General features: G+C 38.1%; 1 protein-coding gene across 1 annotated transcript in view; it reads left to right on the top strand.

Annotated features, from left to right (window-relative positions):
- Positions 1-20,312, top strand: part of LOC126412208 (sterol regulatory element-binding protein 1) — a 96,654-nt gene that overhangs the window by 38,093 nt on the left and 38,249 nt on the right. The window contains exons 9-13 of the mRNA XM_050081691.1: positions 3,236-3,417; positions 8,467-8,715; positions 9,536-9,945; positions 11,825-12,156; positions 15,450-15,626. Coding sequence (XP_049937648.1) covers positions 3,236-3,417; positions 8,467-8,715; positions 9,536-9,945; positions 11,825-12,156; positions 15,450-15,626 — 1,350 coding nt within the window. The remainder of the gene's footprint in view (positions 1-3,235; positions 3,418-8,466; positions 8,716-9,535; positions 9,946-11,824; positions 12,157-15,449; positions 15,627-20,312) is intronic.

Here is a 20,312-nt window from a genome sequence, read left to right as displayed (position 1 = left end):
CCTACTTAGAAAATGTAGTGTACGAACACAGTGATGTATCAATGCGCTCAATGATCCGGTGTCATGTCAATGTGGACAGTTGAATGGTCTGTTTAAGATACACACCACTTAATGCAATGTAGTACTCAGCAATGGAACCTAGCATTTTATAAGAAAGAAACATATATGTTTGTTTGTTTGTTCGCTTGCTAAACCTCAAAAGATAGTATAATGTGGACAGTTCTGATGTGGCAAATTTGTTGACTGTAGTTGCATTGAATACCGCTAGAGGTCGGGCCTGAACTACATCCTTAACGATACTCTGCTAACTTCAACATGCAGTCGCATGGTAGCCGTCCCCGAATGCTTTGTGTTGTGTGTTGCTCAGTGTGTGTTGTTGTTGTTGTTGTTGTTGTTTTACTTTAAATAAATAAATGTAGCGATTAATCCTGGTCCATCGTGGATTTCGATTACGACCTTTACAACATCAGAAGAGATTGCGATCCCTGTGACAGTGTGTAATTTCTGCTGTTGACTGCTGCCCAGTGAAATGGAGGCACGGTTTGTTTCCCTGCACTGCTACTGGGCCTCCGGCGGTCAAAATTCTAGTCTTTTTACACTCGCAGCCGTCTGTGACTATAGCCTATAGTGCCTGCTTTCTGCGCTATAGCAATTAGGAAACAAAATCTGTAATGTTTTTTTATGGCGATGAAATTCTTCCCTTAACATTAAAATCGAGTTGCTGTACGTTTGGTTCTACTTCCATGCTAAGTGTCTTGTCAGTTCTATCTGTAGCATTGTCAAGTATGGGTCATAGGGCTACGAATGTCCACAAAATGTTGAAATTAGTGTGTGCAGATTCTTTGATATTCAAATTCAGCAGGAAAAGACAAATAATGTTCAAAAACACCTTATATCGGAGACACATTCACTTAACTCGTGAGAAAATGCTGCTGCTGCTTTCCTCAGAACAATCCTTTTTGAAAGCTTGAATGCAGCCAAACGAAGAAAACAAAGACCATTTTGGAAGAAAAATGTGTTGGAAGTTTTTGCAAAAGCAAACATTCCAGTCAAAAAGTCCACAATCAGCACTTTTTTAACAGTCAGTTTCAGATAACTAATAATTGGTTTGTCTTCTCTGAGACACCATGAAAACCTTTTACATTTGTGCATCTAATCATTAATAAACAAAGAAAATAGATGTGAATTTTGTGAAAAATAGATGCTACATTTTCTGGTCCCTGCATATGGTCATTTCGTTCCTCAGCTGTTTTTTGCTGCCTGTTTGGTTACACTTAACAATGCTGTTCACTGTTTTCTTCCGGGTCTCACTTATTGCTTGACTCACAGCTTTCACAAGGAGAGAATCTCAACTTCAGAGAGGGTGAACTTTTCATTGTTATTTTTTATTTACACCCACATATATTCAATAACATTGAAAAGATAATGATATTTAGGTATCTGAAATATTTCATGCACGTCTTTCAGCAGTTTCATTGATGATATACTGTGGAAATTGTCGTTTATTTCATGCCACAATCTTGAGCAATTCAGATTTCTTCAAATCTTCTCTGGGGCATTATCCATGATAGTGACTGTTGCCTATATGATATTTTTCATAGTGATGTTTGGAACCATTTGAGAGAGACTACACTATTCATCCTATCATTGTAATCACCTACCTTTTTATTCATCCCTTCGCATTAATCAAGTGTCTTTTTTGAATTAAAGGCAGTTTGACACAAAACTGTTCTATGTATTGCTCTCGTTCTCCAACAGGCATTGCTATTGTCCTTTTGGGTGTTCTATCACTCCAACCTCTGTTTAAGTGACTGGTGTTAGCCCAAGTTTCATGTACTCGGATATTATTATCAGATGGCACACCCATAATCCTCTGCAGAAATCTGCATCACCATGCAACAGCATTTGTCATTTCCATTAATGTTTTGTGTCCAGTAGTAATTAAGTACTTACAAGTTTGTGTGTCTCAGCACTGTGTACAATGAAGATTTGCTGCCTTTATGAAGGATGTCTTTCTGAAGCTACAGGAGCAGTTTCAATCGTGTTTGATAACTCTTTCCTTATAGTAGTCATAGAGGACAATGAATGGCGTCTGTCTGAAAATTGTCCAAAGCTGTCACTTGCCTCTTCCTCGATTGCTTTTTTATGTAACTTTGTTGTAACGCTCTCATCACAACCCATATTGTACCTTTTGTACCGTAATGTTACAGCAGTGTTTTTGTTTATATATAAAGCTGTTTCTGATCTCTTTAAACCCTAAGCAACAGGTAATAAATTCTGAACTTTTTTCTTTGCTTTCTCAAATTACTTCCTCACTGAGCACATTAATTCAGTGGCCTGGCTGTACAGATTGATTTTCTTCTTCCATTTCATTTCACATGTTGGGCTTACAATGTCTGTTGGACTGAATGTGCTTTGAAATGAAATAAAAGTGAATAAACACCGAAAATGAAGTAAACAACAATCTAATTTTCAAGTTAAACAAAGTGAAACACCAATAATTGTCCATTGTGAGAAACTCACTGCTGTGCTTCACAGCTGTAAGCATTTGTTTTACATTGGAGCAATGTGGATCATTCTACCTGCTGACGAGTTATTCATCGTTGCTTGGCTTGCTGCTATCATTAGGCAGCAAAGGAATGGTACTGAGCTGTTTCATCTGCCAGATTGTAATTCTTTTGATTGTTTTAGGCGTTTCCTGCTGCCTGTCTCATTATGTTGTGTACCTTGATGTTGAATGTCGTGTCTATTCTTTTTCGCTTTACTCATGTAACAGAATTTATCATCTGTGTAAATAATACGTTGTTCATTTTTCTCTTCAGTAATGTAAATTGTTGTTGTTGTTGTTGTTGTTGTCTTCAGAGCAGAGACTGGTTTGGTGCAGCTCTCTGTACTACTCTATCTTGTGCAAGCTTCTTCATCTCCCAGTACCTACTGCTTAGTGTATTCATCTCTTTGTCTCCCTCTATGATTTTTACCCTCCACGCTGCTCTCCAGTACTAAATTGGTGATCCCTTGATGCCTCAGAACAGGTAAATTATAACTTATTATAACATGTAAATTATAACTAAGAAATTTGAAAACAGATTTCCCCCCCTTTCTATTACTTTATGAAAATAGTTTTTTTAAATAATTATTGCAAATAAAATTTGAAGTGTGTTAAGATACATGTAATACATTACATACGTGAGATCTTAGCTATTTATATTTTGTGGTAATGCCATCAATTTTCTAGGGTGAGTTACCTGCAGCTACACAGGAACTTCGCCGTTGCCTTGTTGCGTTTGGTCAACCACTTCCTGCCTCAAAGCTCGAGTTATTGTCATCAACAGCATGGCAGATTTTAAGACAACTGCTGCACCGACTCTGGGTTGGCCGCTGGTTAGCAAAACATGCTGGTGGCTTTTTTGCTGATAGGTAAGACCATTAATCCAGAAATTAAAGAGATATTGTGACTGAAAATGTGTTCCAAAAATATGGTAAAGCTATGAACACAGGTCAACCCTTTCTGCTCATAGGCTGATAGACATAATCCATGTAACAGTAAACTCAATTTTAACATTGATAGTAATATTTCCTTCTTACACATTAAAGACATTTCTTCTCTCTGCATTTATATTTTTCACTTTTGAATGAAATACCCTCTCAGAACCTTGGTTGTTACCTTCACTGTGCCATATTTGTTCATTACAGAAACTGTGATTAATTGGTTTTTTCACCAGTTATGTCTGTCTGATGCATCTCCATCCCAATATAAACATTACAGGGGAGTTTCATTGTCTGTAATTTATAGTGTTTTTTCAAGTGATATTACAAACTGTCCTTATGGGGCAGCTGCAACTGTACAAGTCCGTTTTGAAAAATGAAGAAACCGCAGAACAATTGGTTAATCCACAATCTTTTCTTATGCACAGGACTGGTTTAGGAATACCAATGTTTAATCATCTGAGGTCAATAAACACCCCAGGGTGTTGTCATGGAACCAAAGGTTTTTTGTCCCTTTGCCCTTTTGACACAGATTTTTATATTTTTACCCAAATGATGGAATTCTTGTTCCAAAATCAGTCATGTACACAATAAGATTGTGGATTAAGCAACTGTTCTGTGGTTTCTTCATTTCTCAAAATCAAGTTATATTATCAGTCACTTGTCATCTTCCCTCCCCAGCCATCCATCAGATTGCCCAGATAATTATCTATTACACAAGGACCAAAGTAAACAAATCAGGTACTATAGATATATATAGCCTGGAACTTCCCCTTGTATCTTCCAGCTGTTTCAGTTTAATTTCACATGCATGAATAAACACTGCTTTTCAAGAAGGCTGTCTCTATAATGGGCTTTCAAGAATTGTTGTTACTCCTGCATGAAATATGCTAATCAGTACTAGATGCACAGTCTTACGATGGTCAGACATAAACACTCCTCTTCAGGATGCTCCATAACATGACAACAATTTCTGACCTCTGTCTCACCCAGGATGTCCCAGAACCGAGTGATCTTTTTACCAAACAGTTGTAGATTTTGTGCCTATTGTTCTCTGTTTACGAAGACCACCAGCTTTAGTGTATTAACCAACATTCTGTTACAGGTTCATGTGCCATAATTTTATAATGATTATCAGTAACAAGTCTCTCTAATGTGGTTTCACGAAATACTTTTGCTTCTGTGTTTTCTGTACACTATTAGATATGATCAGAATGAAGAGGGAAATGAGCGTGCAAATTTGTGTGTGTCATCAAATGGCTACTGCTTTTGTGATTGGTGCTTTGTATATTTTGGAGAGCAAATTGCAGTTAGAAAGAAACAAAAATAATTGTTGTCGATTTCTTTTTTTTTTCCGTCCTCCTCCTTCTTCTTCTTCTCTCTCTCTCTCTCTCTCTCTCTCTCTCTCAGACAAAATTTAAATTGTTTTTATTTTATATTTTGAACAATATAAAGAAAATAACAGTTAGAATAATTTATTCATTTTTGCTTGTTGCATTTCATATGCTTTCTTGTATTTTACACTTCTTGGGTCAGTCTACTGAAAAATGTAATAATGGGGTTTGCTGTATGTAGACAGCCACTGTTGATAAGCAGGGTGCAGATTTTCATTTCTCATAACATAGTCATCAGATCAGATTTCATTACAAGGTTAATATGTCTCTGCAATTTAATGTATCATCAAATTGGAGTTTTCATCTTGCGTCTTGAGAAATGATGGGCACTAAAGATATTTATCTGACCCAGGAACATAAAAAAATTGACTCCGTGGGTAATATTGCTGTCTTTCTGTCAATGTCATTTATATTGCTACATAGCCACGGTATCATTCACAAGATTCTTTGTGTCAATTAGAATGTTTAAATATTGGGACTGTGAAAATTACTGACAGTGTTTGGTTGTGCTAAACCACGAGGATAAATTTTAACCCCTTATTGTTTTCTAATGAGAAACAAAAGTAAGGAGGAAGAGTCCTAGATTAGGTAAAATAGTTCCATATTCCTGTCTGCAAATGGTAACTACTCCAGAGCGTATCACCAGAAAGAAAAAAAAAAAGATGATGTCCATGTTAATTTGGAGATTTGGAGTGTGGGAACATTATAGGAAGTGAGGAAGTTAGAGAACTTGGAAGTGAAGTGGACATGTCATTTACATGATTTGAGTAACTGCATTGGACAGGATAAGGGTAAATAACATCTGGAGGAGAGGAGGCTGAAGAAGAGTTGCCATAATGCTATGAAATGAGACTTTAGAAAATATTATCCACTTGGAAAGCTACAGCATGTCGATCATGTTCTGTGCAAAACAATACATTATGCAAAACCAAGACCTTATTTTAATTCATCTGTATATGACAACAGCAGTGAATATCGCTCAAACCAGCCGATGAAAGGTGGCCCCTATGCCCACACAATTAGCACCATTGATCTGCCAGCAGTGGCACCTACACATCCTGGACATGCCTGCCAGGAACCATACTTCTCTACATGGACTTCCTTGTTGACACAGCTGTAAATTCGCTGGCTGATTCCGTCACTCTCCTAACACAGGAGCTCATGATAATGGGCAGTCCCATCCACTTATGGAACTCTGAACCGTGCAGGAAGAATGATCCCAGTATCTACAGTTGTGGTATCCCTTGTTGGCGCAGTTGTGCATCCAGTATCTGTTACGGTACATGTGAATAACTGTACTGCCACTACCATCATTTGTCCAACACCAAGAAGTCTGCATCCCTATCAGGGCCAGTTAAGATTGCTCAGGACTTGTGGCATTGATGATCAGTACGACCCATGTCCAAAAATATATACTCAGATTGTATTTAAGCATATTATTTTATATGATATGTGCTGATAATGTCAAATCATTATTTTGCCAACATAATAAACAGTTAACACTAAATTGGAATTATAACTTTCCTCCTGAAATCTGAGGGTATTTCACATGTGTCATAAGTCTTGCACACCAGGTGAAATTGTCATGACTGGTTCTCCCAATGCTGTCAGTAGTTATGACAACTGGAAAGCACTCAGTAGATGAAATGGTTTGTTTACTGAGATGTCATGCATTATCACTGGTTGGGTGCAGCTGAGCACATGTGCCACTTCCGTACTCCCTCATTGCTACTGCTTCTCCCCTTCCTACCACTCACCTCAGTTTGCAGTCAGTGCTGCCACCGCTTGTCGCCGCTAGCCTAACAGCTGCCAATGACAGGCAGTGAGGCATGAGGACTGGTTTGTTTGGATCTGATTCTCAGAGACTGTAGACACAGTGGCCAGAGACGGCATTAACGTGTCCATGAGTCATAAGTGATTGCGTCAAAGTGTGTGTGCGTGCACTCGTTTTCTGACAAAGGCTATGGCCAAAAATTTAGTTGTGAGAGTGCGATTGTCTTTTGCTTGCCTGTAAAAAAAAAAAAAAAAAAAAAAAAAATGCGGCTTAGCAATCATCTTTATGGTGAGTTGCTACATATCCTCATTATTATTGATTCTCACAGTACTTTCACAAGTTATCTGTTGCATGGATTGATCACTGTGGTCCCATTTCATCAACATGCTATCTGTGACTCTTGAATAGCTGGCCATGCTAGTGGATTTCCATAACAGGCCAAAACCGCAGGCCATTTCTGCGTCTATCTCTAACGGATTGGGCCTGCTGATCTGAAGCCCATCGTTTCCCACTAACGTGCAGATCCTGCCCATCAGATCTAGTCTCACCGACCTGGCTGCAGGCCGGCACTGTATTTGTGTGGCATAATGCACCGTGGACCTAGGACTGCAGTGCTCCTCAGCAGGTCAGAGGCCATGGGCGATGGATTTCAGAAATTGCAACTGTCTCACCGCAAGTATGTTGTAAGGTGTGGCGTTATATAGATGTTTTGTCTGTTCTAGTACATTTTGGCACTTTAAAAGTAGTTTATATATTACAAAATATGGATGATTGGAAGGAGAAAATTGTGGCAGTTGCTGGCAGTTTGTAAGCTAAAATATTTCTGAAAGAAAAATCAGATAATATCTGTAAAGTAATAGACGTTGCACATTGGGTGATAACTGACAATAATGAACATAGAACAACTAACATTTTATTGGTGGTCACCTATATTGTTGGTTTACACAACTCTTCACTGGCTTATACACTTCTTTCAGAAGGCCTTTTTTTCTGATGTTTTTTTCTGAAATCAGTAACATATTTTAAATCTGTCTTGTGACTCCAAAGAAATACGTATTTTGGCCAACAAATTTGTTTCATTTTATTGAAATAAAATAATATCAGTGGTATTAATGAAACATATATACCATTTGGCTTGCTTTCTCCATCTAAAAATAGTTCATTACAAAAGATGTTGCTGTTAGTACTGAAGATTGTTGCTCACATTAGGAAATGCTGTCTGCTTGCAAGTTTTATTTAGATATTTTCTCGTTTGGCACTATTGTTTTTTTGTACCATAGCTGCAAAGATGGATTCTCATCTTATGTCTGTGCTTACCCTTGAGATCTCAAAACTTGTCTGGGAAAAATGCTAAAACTTGTCTGGAAATCAGGAAATATCAGGGAATTTCACTTGGGGATACTTGTGGCAACCCTGATTCCCAATCACTGTTAATGATAACATGACCAAACAACAGTAGAAGTCTGTCACCATATAGTATTTTACTTCCATTGCAAAATATATTCTCCATCTGCAGAAGAAGATATTTGTTTGATTTCATATGTAATTCAGTTTTATAAGAATTGCAATTGTGGGACAAGTGATTTACAAAAATTAAATCAGATTACTGTGATCTGATACTGTATGTTAAGTTAGTAGCCAAGTTTCAAATGATTTGCACTTGAGATGCTTCTGATAGTTTCTATTCAGAACTACCCCTCTGTTATGAAGTTATGAAACTTCTTTTCTTTATTTAATATTTATTGTGGAACTGCATGTACATTTTACTTGCATGATATATTTGTTATGTTGACTTTTCATTTTTTATACTAGCTCAACACGACGGGAGGCCATTAATTCTGCTCGTGACCTGTCACAAGTGTATCATCGACTGAACCAGTTACATCTTGTGGGAGGATCTGCAGATGGTCATTGGACAGGCATTATGTTGGCACTGAGTGCTGTCAATATGTCTGAAGCAGCTGCCCATCTGTTAACTGTGGAGCAAATGGCAGATGTATATGTTGCAGCTGCACTTCGTATAAAAGAGTCATGTCCCTCTTTCATGCAGATACTAAACAGGTGAGATACATCCTTGTTAGTGGTTAAAAGTTACAAAAAAATTCTTGTTTATTGTTGATGACTGTAACAGAGTAAGGAGAAGGTGGCGTGGTATATATCACAAGTGAAGTATGTGCATTTTCAAATATTTAAAGCATATAAAGATCCTCTCTTGGATCTTCTATTTTGGTAGTTTAATGTGAGACACTAGACTTGTATTTCGCCATGTTCATATTTTGATTTGTCAGCCCTGTTTTAAGTTTTCTGTCATTTCCTTAAATAACAATGAGTATGTTTGACAGTATGGTTCCTCCAACAAAAGCATGACCTATCCTCAACCCTATTTTTCTACTATTAATCACTAAGCAAGGTGGTTTGGTGGTAAGCATACTGGGGTCTCATTTGAAAGGAGCATAGTTTAAACTTCCGTATTGCCATCTTAATTTAGGTTTTTAAGATTTCTGTAAGTTGATTAAAGCAAATGCCCAGATGGATCCTTGGAAAATTGCACAACATATTTTCTTCCCACTCCTTGCCTATTGTACATTGTACTCTGTCTCAGTGATGTCATTGTCGATAGACACTTAAACCCCTGTTATCTTCTCCTCCTACCCTTTTTCCATTTTTAACTCGTACAAGTTCTCTGTTATTAATGATTTCATTCATTACATGTTTTTGTGTACTTGCTTTTGTTATATGTGGAAACAGTGATATTGTAAGTCAGCATTGTTAAGACATTTGAAACAAAAAATTAGTGAATCTCATGTGTGACAGTCTAATTTTTTGAAGCATAAGTTTCTATATTTAACTAGCTAATAGGCACATCTGGTCTTCCTTATAGGTATTATCTTGGTTTGGCACGTAATGTATGCCGTAGCCAAGTTCCTGCAAGACTTCAGTGGTTGTTTACATCATATGGACATCGCTTTGTTGTATCTGGTCGATGGATCTATGGACCTGCTGCTGCAGCACCATCACCCTTTAGCCAACTGGGCTCGCGTGCTGATCCAGTAGCATGTGTGGCACGTGCTTACCGTGATCACCTTCTTCTGTGTGCGTTACAAACTTTGGCTGCACCAGGTGCAGGAAACACTCCATTAATTGGAACTACATCTCAGATGTCAGAGATTTCAGAACCATATCGCCGTACCCAGACAGCAGATGTTCTCACTTACGTCCAGCTACTTATGGAAAACGCTGTTGCTGCTACCGCTTCCAAGCATCAGCATGCATCTGCATTTCATGTCACAAGTAAGTAATAAATACTATTCTGTGATTTTCAGTTCCTAAAAAAATATGATTTATACGTACTGTGTTGCAAATGTAGTGACAAGAATCAATTATCTTTTGAATTTTAGACTACAGTAAATATTTGAATGTAATACGTAATATTTTCATTAAAAACAATTTTAGCTTGAAAATTTTGGAACATTAAGTGTTCTTCTACCAATCAGTTTCTTCTTCAGCAGATAATTTGTGTTGGTATTTGCAACAGTGAAGTGATGGTTCAGTCATACAGTTGTCAGTACCTGCTTTCTTGGGAACTTGATTTATTACATTCTTCTTGTGGTCTGGGAGTATTTTACCCATTTATAGCCTGCATATAAAGTGGAACATTTTTAACATGTGGATTGTTCTCCGAAGGGTATTCATAATTAGGAAGAAATGTCATTTACCCTAGGTGCCTTGTTATGCCCTAGATCTTTTAGTGCTTTGGCAAATTCTTTTTGCTGTATCGCATCCACCATCTCACATTCATCCACTTGTATTTCCCTTGTATTGTCATCTAGTTTCTTTCCCTCGTATAGCCCTTCTCTGTGGTCCTTCTACATTCTAGTCTTCTCTTCTTTGCTTAACACTTGCCTGCCCTCAGAGCTCATGATGATATTCATCCAGCATGTTCACTTTTCTCCAAAAATTTCTTTTTAGATCTGCGACGTGCTGCTCAAGATACCTTTTAACCACGCATTCCAGAATTTTATGCACGCAATATGACAGTGATATTTGTCTGTAGGAATATTTCCATGTTGCTTCTTTCTTTTTTCTTTAAAATTGGGATATGGGTTTTGGTTTCAGTTCCAGATTCTTAATTTTATCCTTCCACATGTTTTTAAGATTTTTAACAGCCTGTGTTTGCCTCTTGAGGACTAGAAATCAATTGTTGGTAGTAAATGTATCTTGAATTACTGTAAAAAATTGCGCAGTTTTGTGATGATAATCTTTGACTTGGTTGGTTTCAGTCACCTTCTCTGCTGTTTGCGAGGTTAACCTAGATGGTATACTTCATATCTAGATGATTTGGCAGTGTCGAGGACTGTAATATCTTCAAATTTGTTGCCATAATTTCACAACTGGGGTGTGCTGATTTAAGTTGTTATGCTATCCAGCCCCTTGCCTCTTTTATTTAAGCTTTATTTTCATTTGTGCTGGGCATCCTTAAGCTGAATGAAATTTTGCTTCATGCTGCATTTTTATATGCTCTTAGTACTCCTCTGCTTTCTGAAATTGCTGCTGGACATTCATTATCCTACCAATCTTCCTCGTATTTCACCTGACGTGTGTTATGCTTGGTTGTAGCCTTTTCAGTAATCTTTACCAGCGCTCTACTGTTACAAGGCAACATCAGTCGGTCATAAAAACTTCCACCTCTGTAACAACTGAGTGTTGCTGGCCCTTTTAAGAAGCCATATGTTAGTCTGACCTCACAGATGCATCTCTAATATGTTTGCACCTATGGCTTGTCTTACCTGATCTGTTTAGGCACAAAAGTGTCTCACACACACACACCACCTCTGTCCCTGGTTCGTGACATCTAGGACATTCCATAAGTTACATATGCTCCCTATGAAATGTTAAATTATGACCACTTCAAGAAGTTAAGCTATGCCTATCTGGATATGAATTTGTTTAATTTGGGAGTTCCAAGCTAGGGCCAGCTCCAGAGATGCCTGCCTTGTAAGCTCTCTGTGTGCTCTGGTACACTTGGAGTAAGTATCCCACAGTAGCTGTATAATACTAGCATAGGATTAAATGTCTCTGTTTCTTTTACAGCTGAGTTCAGGTTATTTGTTCTATATTGTGTATGATAAATGTACCAGTTTTTTTTTCTTTTTTTTGTTTATGTTTGCAGGTAGTGAAGATGAAGTTGCTCACTGGTGGTCAGGTGTTATTGGTGTAGTTGCTTATTGGATGTTGGGTGAGGAAACTCAGGCAGAAAGGCTCTACGCCCGCGTTGAGGCAATGCCCGAGATTCTGGAAAGCCTAGCTGACCCTTTGCCACGAGCTATGTTAGCCGCTTTCCGTGCTCGACGTGCTGCATTAGTACACTGCAGTAGCAGGAGTCCGGGAAGACGGGCACGCTCTTCAGCCCAACATGCATTGGCCCTGTGCAACACTGCAGGCAGTCTTCTTGATGAGAGTTTGACTTACGCAAGCTGCAGACCATCTGACAACACAGTTCTGGTGTGTAGTTGTAATGGTAGTAAAACTATAATCTTTTATCTTGCGCAATATCATGCTGAATTATTGTGGCTAGTGTTGTATAAAAGCAGTTGTTAAAGATAGCGATTTGTATTTTATAGCTCATCTTCAGAAAACTGCACCTCTTTAGGAAATACTTCTAGTGTTTCAGTAATAACATGTCTCTCAGTTTATTTAGTGATTTACATGCATTCTAATGCCATGTTTTCTCCATCATCATTATGATGCACGCAAAAATCAACACAAGAAAGCTAAGCAAAGTAGTGTAGTGGATAAGATACTCATCCTGATTTAAGGCTTTCCAATGTTTCCTAAATTACCCGAGGCAACTGTTTCCTTCCTCCACCCTTCTCTGAGATAAAAATATCTTGAAAGATATTAATATTTGAAAGACACTTTGCTGATGTTGGAAATACACTATGCTCCAACCTCCCTTATTTTTGTGTCCTACAAGAAAATGAAACTAACAGCTACTGCTAAGGCTACATCAGAGCCTCAAACCTACCACATAAATGATTGGTTTCCAGTATTTGATGCAAAAGTGCCATTGCCTTTGCCTTTGCCAGCTTACCATCAACACTTATATTTCAAAGAACCTCCAGATCCTTCATGTATGCCTATATCAAAAATGCCATTGCCTTTGCAAAGCTTCTCATCAACACTTATATTCCAATCAGCCTCTACATCCTGTACATATGTCCATTATCAAACATTGACAAATAATTTTGTCAATGGAGAAAAGAACAGCAACTGATTGTGAAATCTGTTATTTAATAACAGCAGATCTAGATTTCAACTATTACATAGTCATCTTCGTTGCATATAACAACAGGTGACATTAGTCCCAGAGTGTCACGTCATAAACAATATTGGTGGTGTAGCTCTTACAGGAGTTAATCTTAGACTCCGGTAAACTCTACACCACTATTCTTGTTTACTGAGTGACACTCAGGGCTAATGCTACCTGTTGTTATATGCACTGAAGATGTCTGTGTAATAGTTTAAATCTAGATCTGCATTAATAAAATATTTCGATGAATTGCTGTTCTTTTTTCCATTGTTTATATTCAACAATTGCTGCACGCTGTGAGATCACATGGATTCAAATGTGAGTAAAATGATTGTGTTTCCGATTCCATTAAATGCTCACTACCTACTGTCTTGTTAGTCCACTCGCTAGGTGCTGTAGATTTGTGCAATCATTTTGTATAGTTTGAGTTTATGTATCAGATTCTCCACACACACACACACACACACACACACACACACACACACACACACACACACACACCGGGAGGGGGGTTCACATGAATGCGCCAGACATCATTCATTTTCAGGTGAGTGGTTGACTTTTCTCATTTCTTGTTTGTTACTTCTGTGCTAGAATATCCATTGTCTTAACATTTTGTTTCAGTTTGACAGGCTGTCTAAGAGAACTGGCTTTGATGAAATTGGGTGGTTTTAAGCTTTGTTGTGCTGTCTTTGCTATATTATGATCATTTTCACTTCTCTCGTGGCAGTTAAAAATTTTAATGTTGATTTTCAGTTACTTGATGGAAAAAAAAAAAATCTCAAAATTGAAGCTGTGTCTGCAATTGATACTTACTTTATTTGTGTGTGTTTTTATGATGTGTTATGAATTTAGTTGTCAGCAGGTTGTTTCGTTTGATTCATGATCCCTGGTGTGCATTGTAGTTGCATTGCATGTGACATATAAAAGATGCAGTACTTCTACAGTGCAACCCCAGTGTTCAGAAGCATCAGCAAAGTACAGTAATAGGATTATACTGTGAAATTTTATCATGTTAGCTCTGCCAACAAAACTGTTTTTATCTCTTTTTCATTGCATTTAAATTGTATTTTCCGATAACAAATTCAACACCATATGCGATACGTTAGTAGTTGAGAAAAGAAAAAAAAGAGTATTTATTAATCCCAAAAGGGGAGACCACACCTACTCATCTTCACCAATTTCGTTCCCATTTATGGTGTATGCAAGACTTGGCCAAAAATGGAAGTAAGAGAAACGGGAGCTCCAGATGGCCAATTGGTTAGGAAAAAATAGCATTTTAGGCTTGGGTCAGTTGAGGCACAAGCCATTTATGTCAGCGTAATTTTCAGGCACCAGTGGGCGGGGCGCAATGGAAGAAGCATAGAATGGCAATCCAGCAGTCATGGGGGCTGAATCCCTAATGGAATTTTTGTTGTTGTTGTTAGTTACACTGCTAATAAATAGAAATAACATTCAGTATATTGTAATTATTAATATTTTCGTAAAAGCCATGAAAAGGAGAGGCAAAGGAAAATTTGGGATTGCAAGAAACTTCCAGGGAGGGACTGTAATGTGTACAGGACAACTTCATACATAAAATTAGATACTTTTATTATTTTACAGGTTGTGATTTACATGTGCTGGGGTATTTTAATCGAAAGAATGGGAAGCAGTAATTTTCTCAGCTTCTTGAACACGTTTATAAACACTGCATTTTTTACAGTGGCAATATTCTCGCTGTGTTCTGATAATATTCTAAAAAAATCCATGTTGCTCAGTCAAGAGCTAGCAACTGAATGAGCTCTGTAGTCATAGCTAGTGGTTTGCCCAGTGGCCAGTGGGCCGATTCTTATCCATTGTGGGAACCAATTATTCGGTGCAGCTCCTGAGGCTGCTTGAAGGTCAAACTGAAATTAATGAAATAAAATGTGCATCGTTACAATCCCTTCTTGGAAAGTTGTTTGCAGAGTCCTCATGGAAGCTGTAAGTACAGTAGTTCCTTGAAATTTATTTCAAATCTCAAATTTTCCTTTGCATTTCCTTTTCATGCCTTTTTTGAAAATAGTAATAAATACAATATATTAAGCATTATTTTGGGTTATTTTCAGTGTAAGTAATGTAAAAATTGAGAATAAAAAAAGTTTCATAGTAGAGAACTGATCCCACAACCCTCAGATTACCATTTAGTACTCTTTCTGCTGTGCTAACTGCTGCTGGAAATAGCACTAACATAAATGGCACATACCTGTCCGGCTGGCACTAAAAGTGCTATTTTTTCTAAATGCCATGGCATCTGTAGCTCCCACTTGTCACTTTCATTTCTGGGTAAGCCCTGTATGTACCATAAATTTGGATGGAATTAGTGATGACCAGTAGGTATGGTACCCTTGTCAGATGAGTATTGTACTTGGAAAATGTTAAAATATTTGTTGTTATTGCATGTAAGTATCTGTGTGTACTCATCAGCTTGTATGTTAAACCTTAATCTTACTCACTTCACCAGCTTGCTCAGTTACTCATATGTGACTGTCTTCTTGAGACGAGAACATCTTTGTGGGAAGATGAAATGGGCGATGTGGATGTGAACGCAACAAACATCACAGTTCCAGTCTCCAATGCAGTTCTTACAGGATTTCAGAGGGATCTGTCATCTTTGAGACGTCTTGCACAACTTGTACCTGTAAGAAAGTAACTTCTTTACTACTGTTATTTAATATTTACATTTTCTGATTTGTTATTTTCCAGTGATTGGTCTTTTCATTCTCTGTGTCTTATTTTCATTTTACCTTTCAGTTAGCATATCTAAATTCAGTTTTGTACAGTTTCTGGAAATACAGTATATGAACAAATGAGCTAAAGAAAAAATCTAAACAGCTAAATAATGTAGGAAAAGACAGATTGCTACTTATCGTAAGGAACACACCTTAAGTGGCAGTCATGCACAGTTGAGAGACACTTACATCAGGCTTTCGGTCGCAGCCTTCATCAACAAGAGAGAAACACACACTATTCGTACACACAAGCATGTGCACCTCATGTGCACATGACTGCCAACTCCAGCATCTCGGGGCAGAATGCTGAAGTTGGCAGTCATGTGTGCATGAGGTGTGCTTGCTTGTGTGTATGAATGATGCGGGTTTCTCTCTTGCTAATGAGGGTTGCAGCCAAAAGCTTTATGCCTGTCTACAACTTAATGTGTCTTCTTTTGGTAAGTAACACTCTCTTTTCCTATAGTTGATATTCCTTCCTGGAGCTTTCATTATTTGATTTAAACAGCTAAATATTTTAAGTGTTTCAATTTTTAGAAACTGAAGGAATACCACCTAAGGTAGATATATGAAAGCAGATTTGAAACTTTATCCTTTTTAATTAATGACTATGTATCTTCCTAATAGTACAGAAATCATAACTATAATGGACAGTACTGAAGTATTCATTTGTACCACCAGTTTATGAAATAGAATAAGCAACTGATTTGAGGTCAGAAGAAGTCACGGTGTCAAGAGCATCTGTCATGAAAAAAAATCCATCGTAATTATGTACCCTTCTCCATCTTTGATGTTTCCTCAGACATAATTAAGAAGATAACTTACAACAGAATATCACATCTACATCTGTATTTTGCAAGCCACTTGATGGTGTGTAGAGGAGGGTATTTTGTGCACCACTGTCACTGCCCTCCTTTCCTGTTCCAGGCATGAAAGGTGTTTGGGAAGAATGATTGTTGGTAATCCAGTGTGTGAGCTTGAATCTCTCTGATTTTATGTTCATGATCGATTTGTGAGAAATACTTAGGAGAAAGCAATGTATTGATTGACTCGTCTGCTCCTTGAATTTTAACAGTAAACCACTTCATGATGCACAATGCTGGTCATGTAGCATCTGCCACTTGAGTTTGTTACTCAGCTCTATCAATCCTATCTGGTGTGGATCCCAGACTAATGAGCAATATACACTTCCGGAGAATTCCTCCAATGAATCTGTGGGGCATCTACCATACCTTTGACTACTTTTATGTCGTCGTACACCTCAAATCGCGTCACACACACACTCCCAGGTATTTAATGGCTGAGTGCTTCCATTGTTTGTTCTGCAATCGTGTAGTTACACAATAATGCATCTTTCTGCCTATTTATATACAATACATTACATTTGTACACTGAAGAGCCAAAGAAACTGGTACAACTGCCTAATATCGTGTAGGGCCCCCACGAGCGCACAGAAGTGCTGCAACATGACATGGCATGGACACAATTAATGTTTGAAGTAGTACTAGAGGGAATTGATACCACGAAGCCTGCAGGACTGTCCATAAATCTGTAAGAGTATGAGGGGGTAGAGATCTCTTCTGAACAGCATGTTGTAAGCAAGACATCCCAGGTATGCTTAATAATGTTTATGTTTGGGGAGTTTGGTTGCCAGTGGAAGTGTTTAAACCCAGAAGATTGTTCCTGAAGCCACTCTGTAACAATTCTGTGCGTGTGGCATGTCGCATTGTCCTGCTGAAATTGTCAAGTCGACAGAATGTGCATTGGACATGAATGGATGCAGGTGATCAGACAGGATGCTTACGTACGTGTCACCTGTCAAAGTTGTATCTAGATATATCAGGGGTCCCATATCACTCCCAACTGCACTCACCTCACACCATTACAGAGCCTCGACCAGCTTGAACAGTCCTCTGTTGACATGCAGGATCCCTGGATTCATGAGGTTGTCTCTATACCTGTACAGTTCCATCCACTCGATCCAATTTGAAATGAGACTCGTCCGACCATGCAACATGTTTCCAGTCATCAACAGTCCAATGTCAGTGTTGGCAGGCCCAGGTGAAGCGTAAAGCTTTGTGTCATGCAGTCATCAAGGGTACCCAAGTGGGTCGTCGGCTCTGAAAGCCCGTATCGATGATGTTTCGTGGAATGGTTTTCACGCTGACACTTATTGATGGCCCAGCATTGAAATCAGCAGCAATATGCAAAAGGGTTGCAATTCTGTCTCGTTGAATGATTCTCTTCAGTTGTCGTTGGCCCCGTTCTTGCTGTATCTTTTTCCGGCTGCAGCAACATAGTAGATTTGATGTTTTACTGGATTTCTGATATTCACAGTACACTCATGAAATGGTTGTATGGGAAAATCCCCAGTTTTCCAGTCGTTTATTAGAGTCTAACTGATATGATCAGAAGCCCAAGAGAGGCGCTTCAGACAATATCAAGTTGTTGGCAAAGGCACTCAAATCAGTTGTCAACTGCCATAGCCCGTTTATGCCATATTTTTCCACACTGTCCTAATCTATAAGTTCGTCGTATGTTCCACATTGATTTCTGTTGTTCTTTCACACATTGTGCTTGTCTGTTAGCACTGACAGCTCTGTGCAGGCACTAATGCTCTGTCGTTAACTGAAGGTTGTTGGTCACTGCGTCGTCCGTGGTAAGAGGTATTGCGTGAAATTTGGTATTCTCGGCACATTATTGACACTTTGGATCTTTGAATATTGAATTCTGTAACCATTTCCAAAACGGAATGTCCCATGTGTCTAGCTCCAATTACTATTCCGTGTTCAAACATCAGAAACCTTTTTACTTGGATCACATGAGTGCAAATGACAGCTTAGCCAATGCACTACCATTTTATACCTTGTATATGTGATACTACTGCAATCTGTAAATATGCATATCACTATCCCCTGATGTTTGTCACTTCAGTGTGTATTGTGAATGGTGATGGTCCTTTGGCAGTTTCCCGGAAGATACTTTTATGTCTGAAGACTTCTTCCCATTAAGAAAGTGTTCTTGACGGTTGGTGACTGGAAAAATTTGCATTTTACGATAAATGCAAAATAGTTACTAAATCTGCCTCAAAATGCAAAACACGAAATTACTTAATAGATGTTATTTTTTAACGAATTGTATCCAGATGAACTATTTTATCAGAGATAGTTTGAAATAACTGTTAATTTCTGCTCATAAATATCAAAAATGTAACCCTTTTGAGTTACTGTTACTGTACATCATCTAGCAAAGCCAAATCTGGAAAGATTGTGTGTAAGAAACTGTTCACAAAATAAAAAGTGTACAAATGCAATGACATATCAATGCATTCTGTTTTGCCATGCCAATTGCAGGTGATTGAATGGTCTATTTAAAGATGCATTCTGCATAATGCAATGTAGTGTTCAGCTGTGGGACCCAGCATTTTCTAACAGAGAAATGTGTATGTTTTTGTTTGTTAACTAAAGCTCAGAAGATGGTATAATGTGAACACTTTTAACATGGCTAATTAGGTGGCAGATGTTTTGAACTGTGGTTGCGTCAAATACCGCTAGAGGTTGGACCTGAACTATTTTAACAACATTCTGCTAACCTCAACAAGTAGCTGCATGGTAGCCATCCCCACATTCTTTGTGTTGTGTGTTTCTCATCATTTTAATTTCTTATTTTGAAATAATTGAAGCAACTAATCTTGGTCCATCAAGGATTTTGATTACGACCCTTACAACACCAGAAGAGATTGGCAATACCTATGACAATGTGTCAGTTCTGCTGTAGGCTACTGTCCTATGAAAGAAGGGCAGGGCTTGTTTCCCCATACTGCTCCTCATCCCTCTGGAAGTCAAACTTCTAGCTTGCGTACACACGTAGCCATCTGTCAATATAGCCTATAGTGCCCACACACTGTGCTACAGCGACTGGAAAACAAAATCTGTAATGTTTTTTTGACTGTGTCAAAATTCTGCTCCTGACATTAAAACAGAGTTACTTTATGTTCAGTTCTACATCTCCGATAGTTACCTTGTTAGTTCTATCTGGCGTATTGTCAAGCATGGGTCACATGGCTATGAATGCCTGTGAAAGGTCAAAATTACTAGCCTGCAGATTTTGTAATCATCAAATTGGGCAGTAAAAGACAAATAATGTCTATAAACACCTTAAATTGTAGACACTTTCAGTTTACCAGTGAGAAAATGTTGCTGCTTTTCAATAGAACAACCGTTTTTGAAAGTTTAAATAGTCACCTCCTCCTCCTCCTCCTCCTCCTCCTCCTCCTCCTTTTTTTCCTTCTTTTTTTATGGTTAATTCCCGAGAACTAGGCTTTGTTGTTCTTCACTAATAGTGTGGCAACCTTTAAAATTTGTGTAGCTGAACATTTAGAAAAAAAAATTAAAAAGTGGACATGAACTTCAACAAAAATAGACATGAAGTTTGCAAAAAGTAGGTGTAAACTTTGCCAAAAGTAGATGGGAATTCTGCCAAAAATGATGTTAAATTTTCTAGTCCCTACTAGTGGCTGCTCTGTTTTGTTCTGATCTGTTAGCTAGGAGCTTTTAAATCCAATCACACAACTGGTCCGATACGCAGTGCCCTCGTAG

This window comes from Schistocerca serialis, chromosome 7 (genome assembly GCF_023864345.2).
Source record: "Schistocerca serialis cubense isolate TAMUIC-IGC-003099 chromosome 7, iqSchSeri2.2, whole genome shotgun sequence".
Classification (NCBI taxonomy): domain Eukaryota; kingdom Metazoa; phylum Arthropoda; class Insecta; order Orthoptera; family Acrididae; genus Schistocerca; species Schistocerca serialis.
Note: the sequence above shows the minus strand (reverse complement) of the source record. Positions and strands in the feature narration are given on the sequence as shown.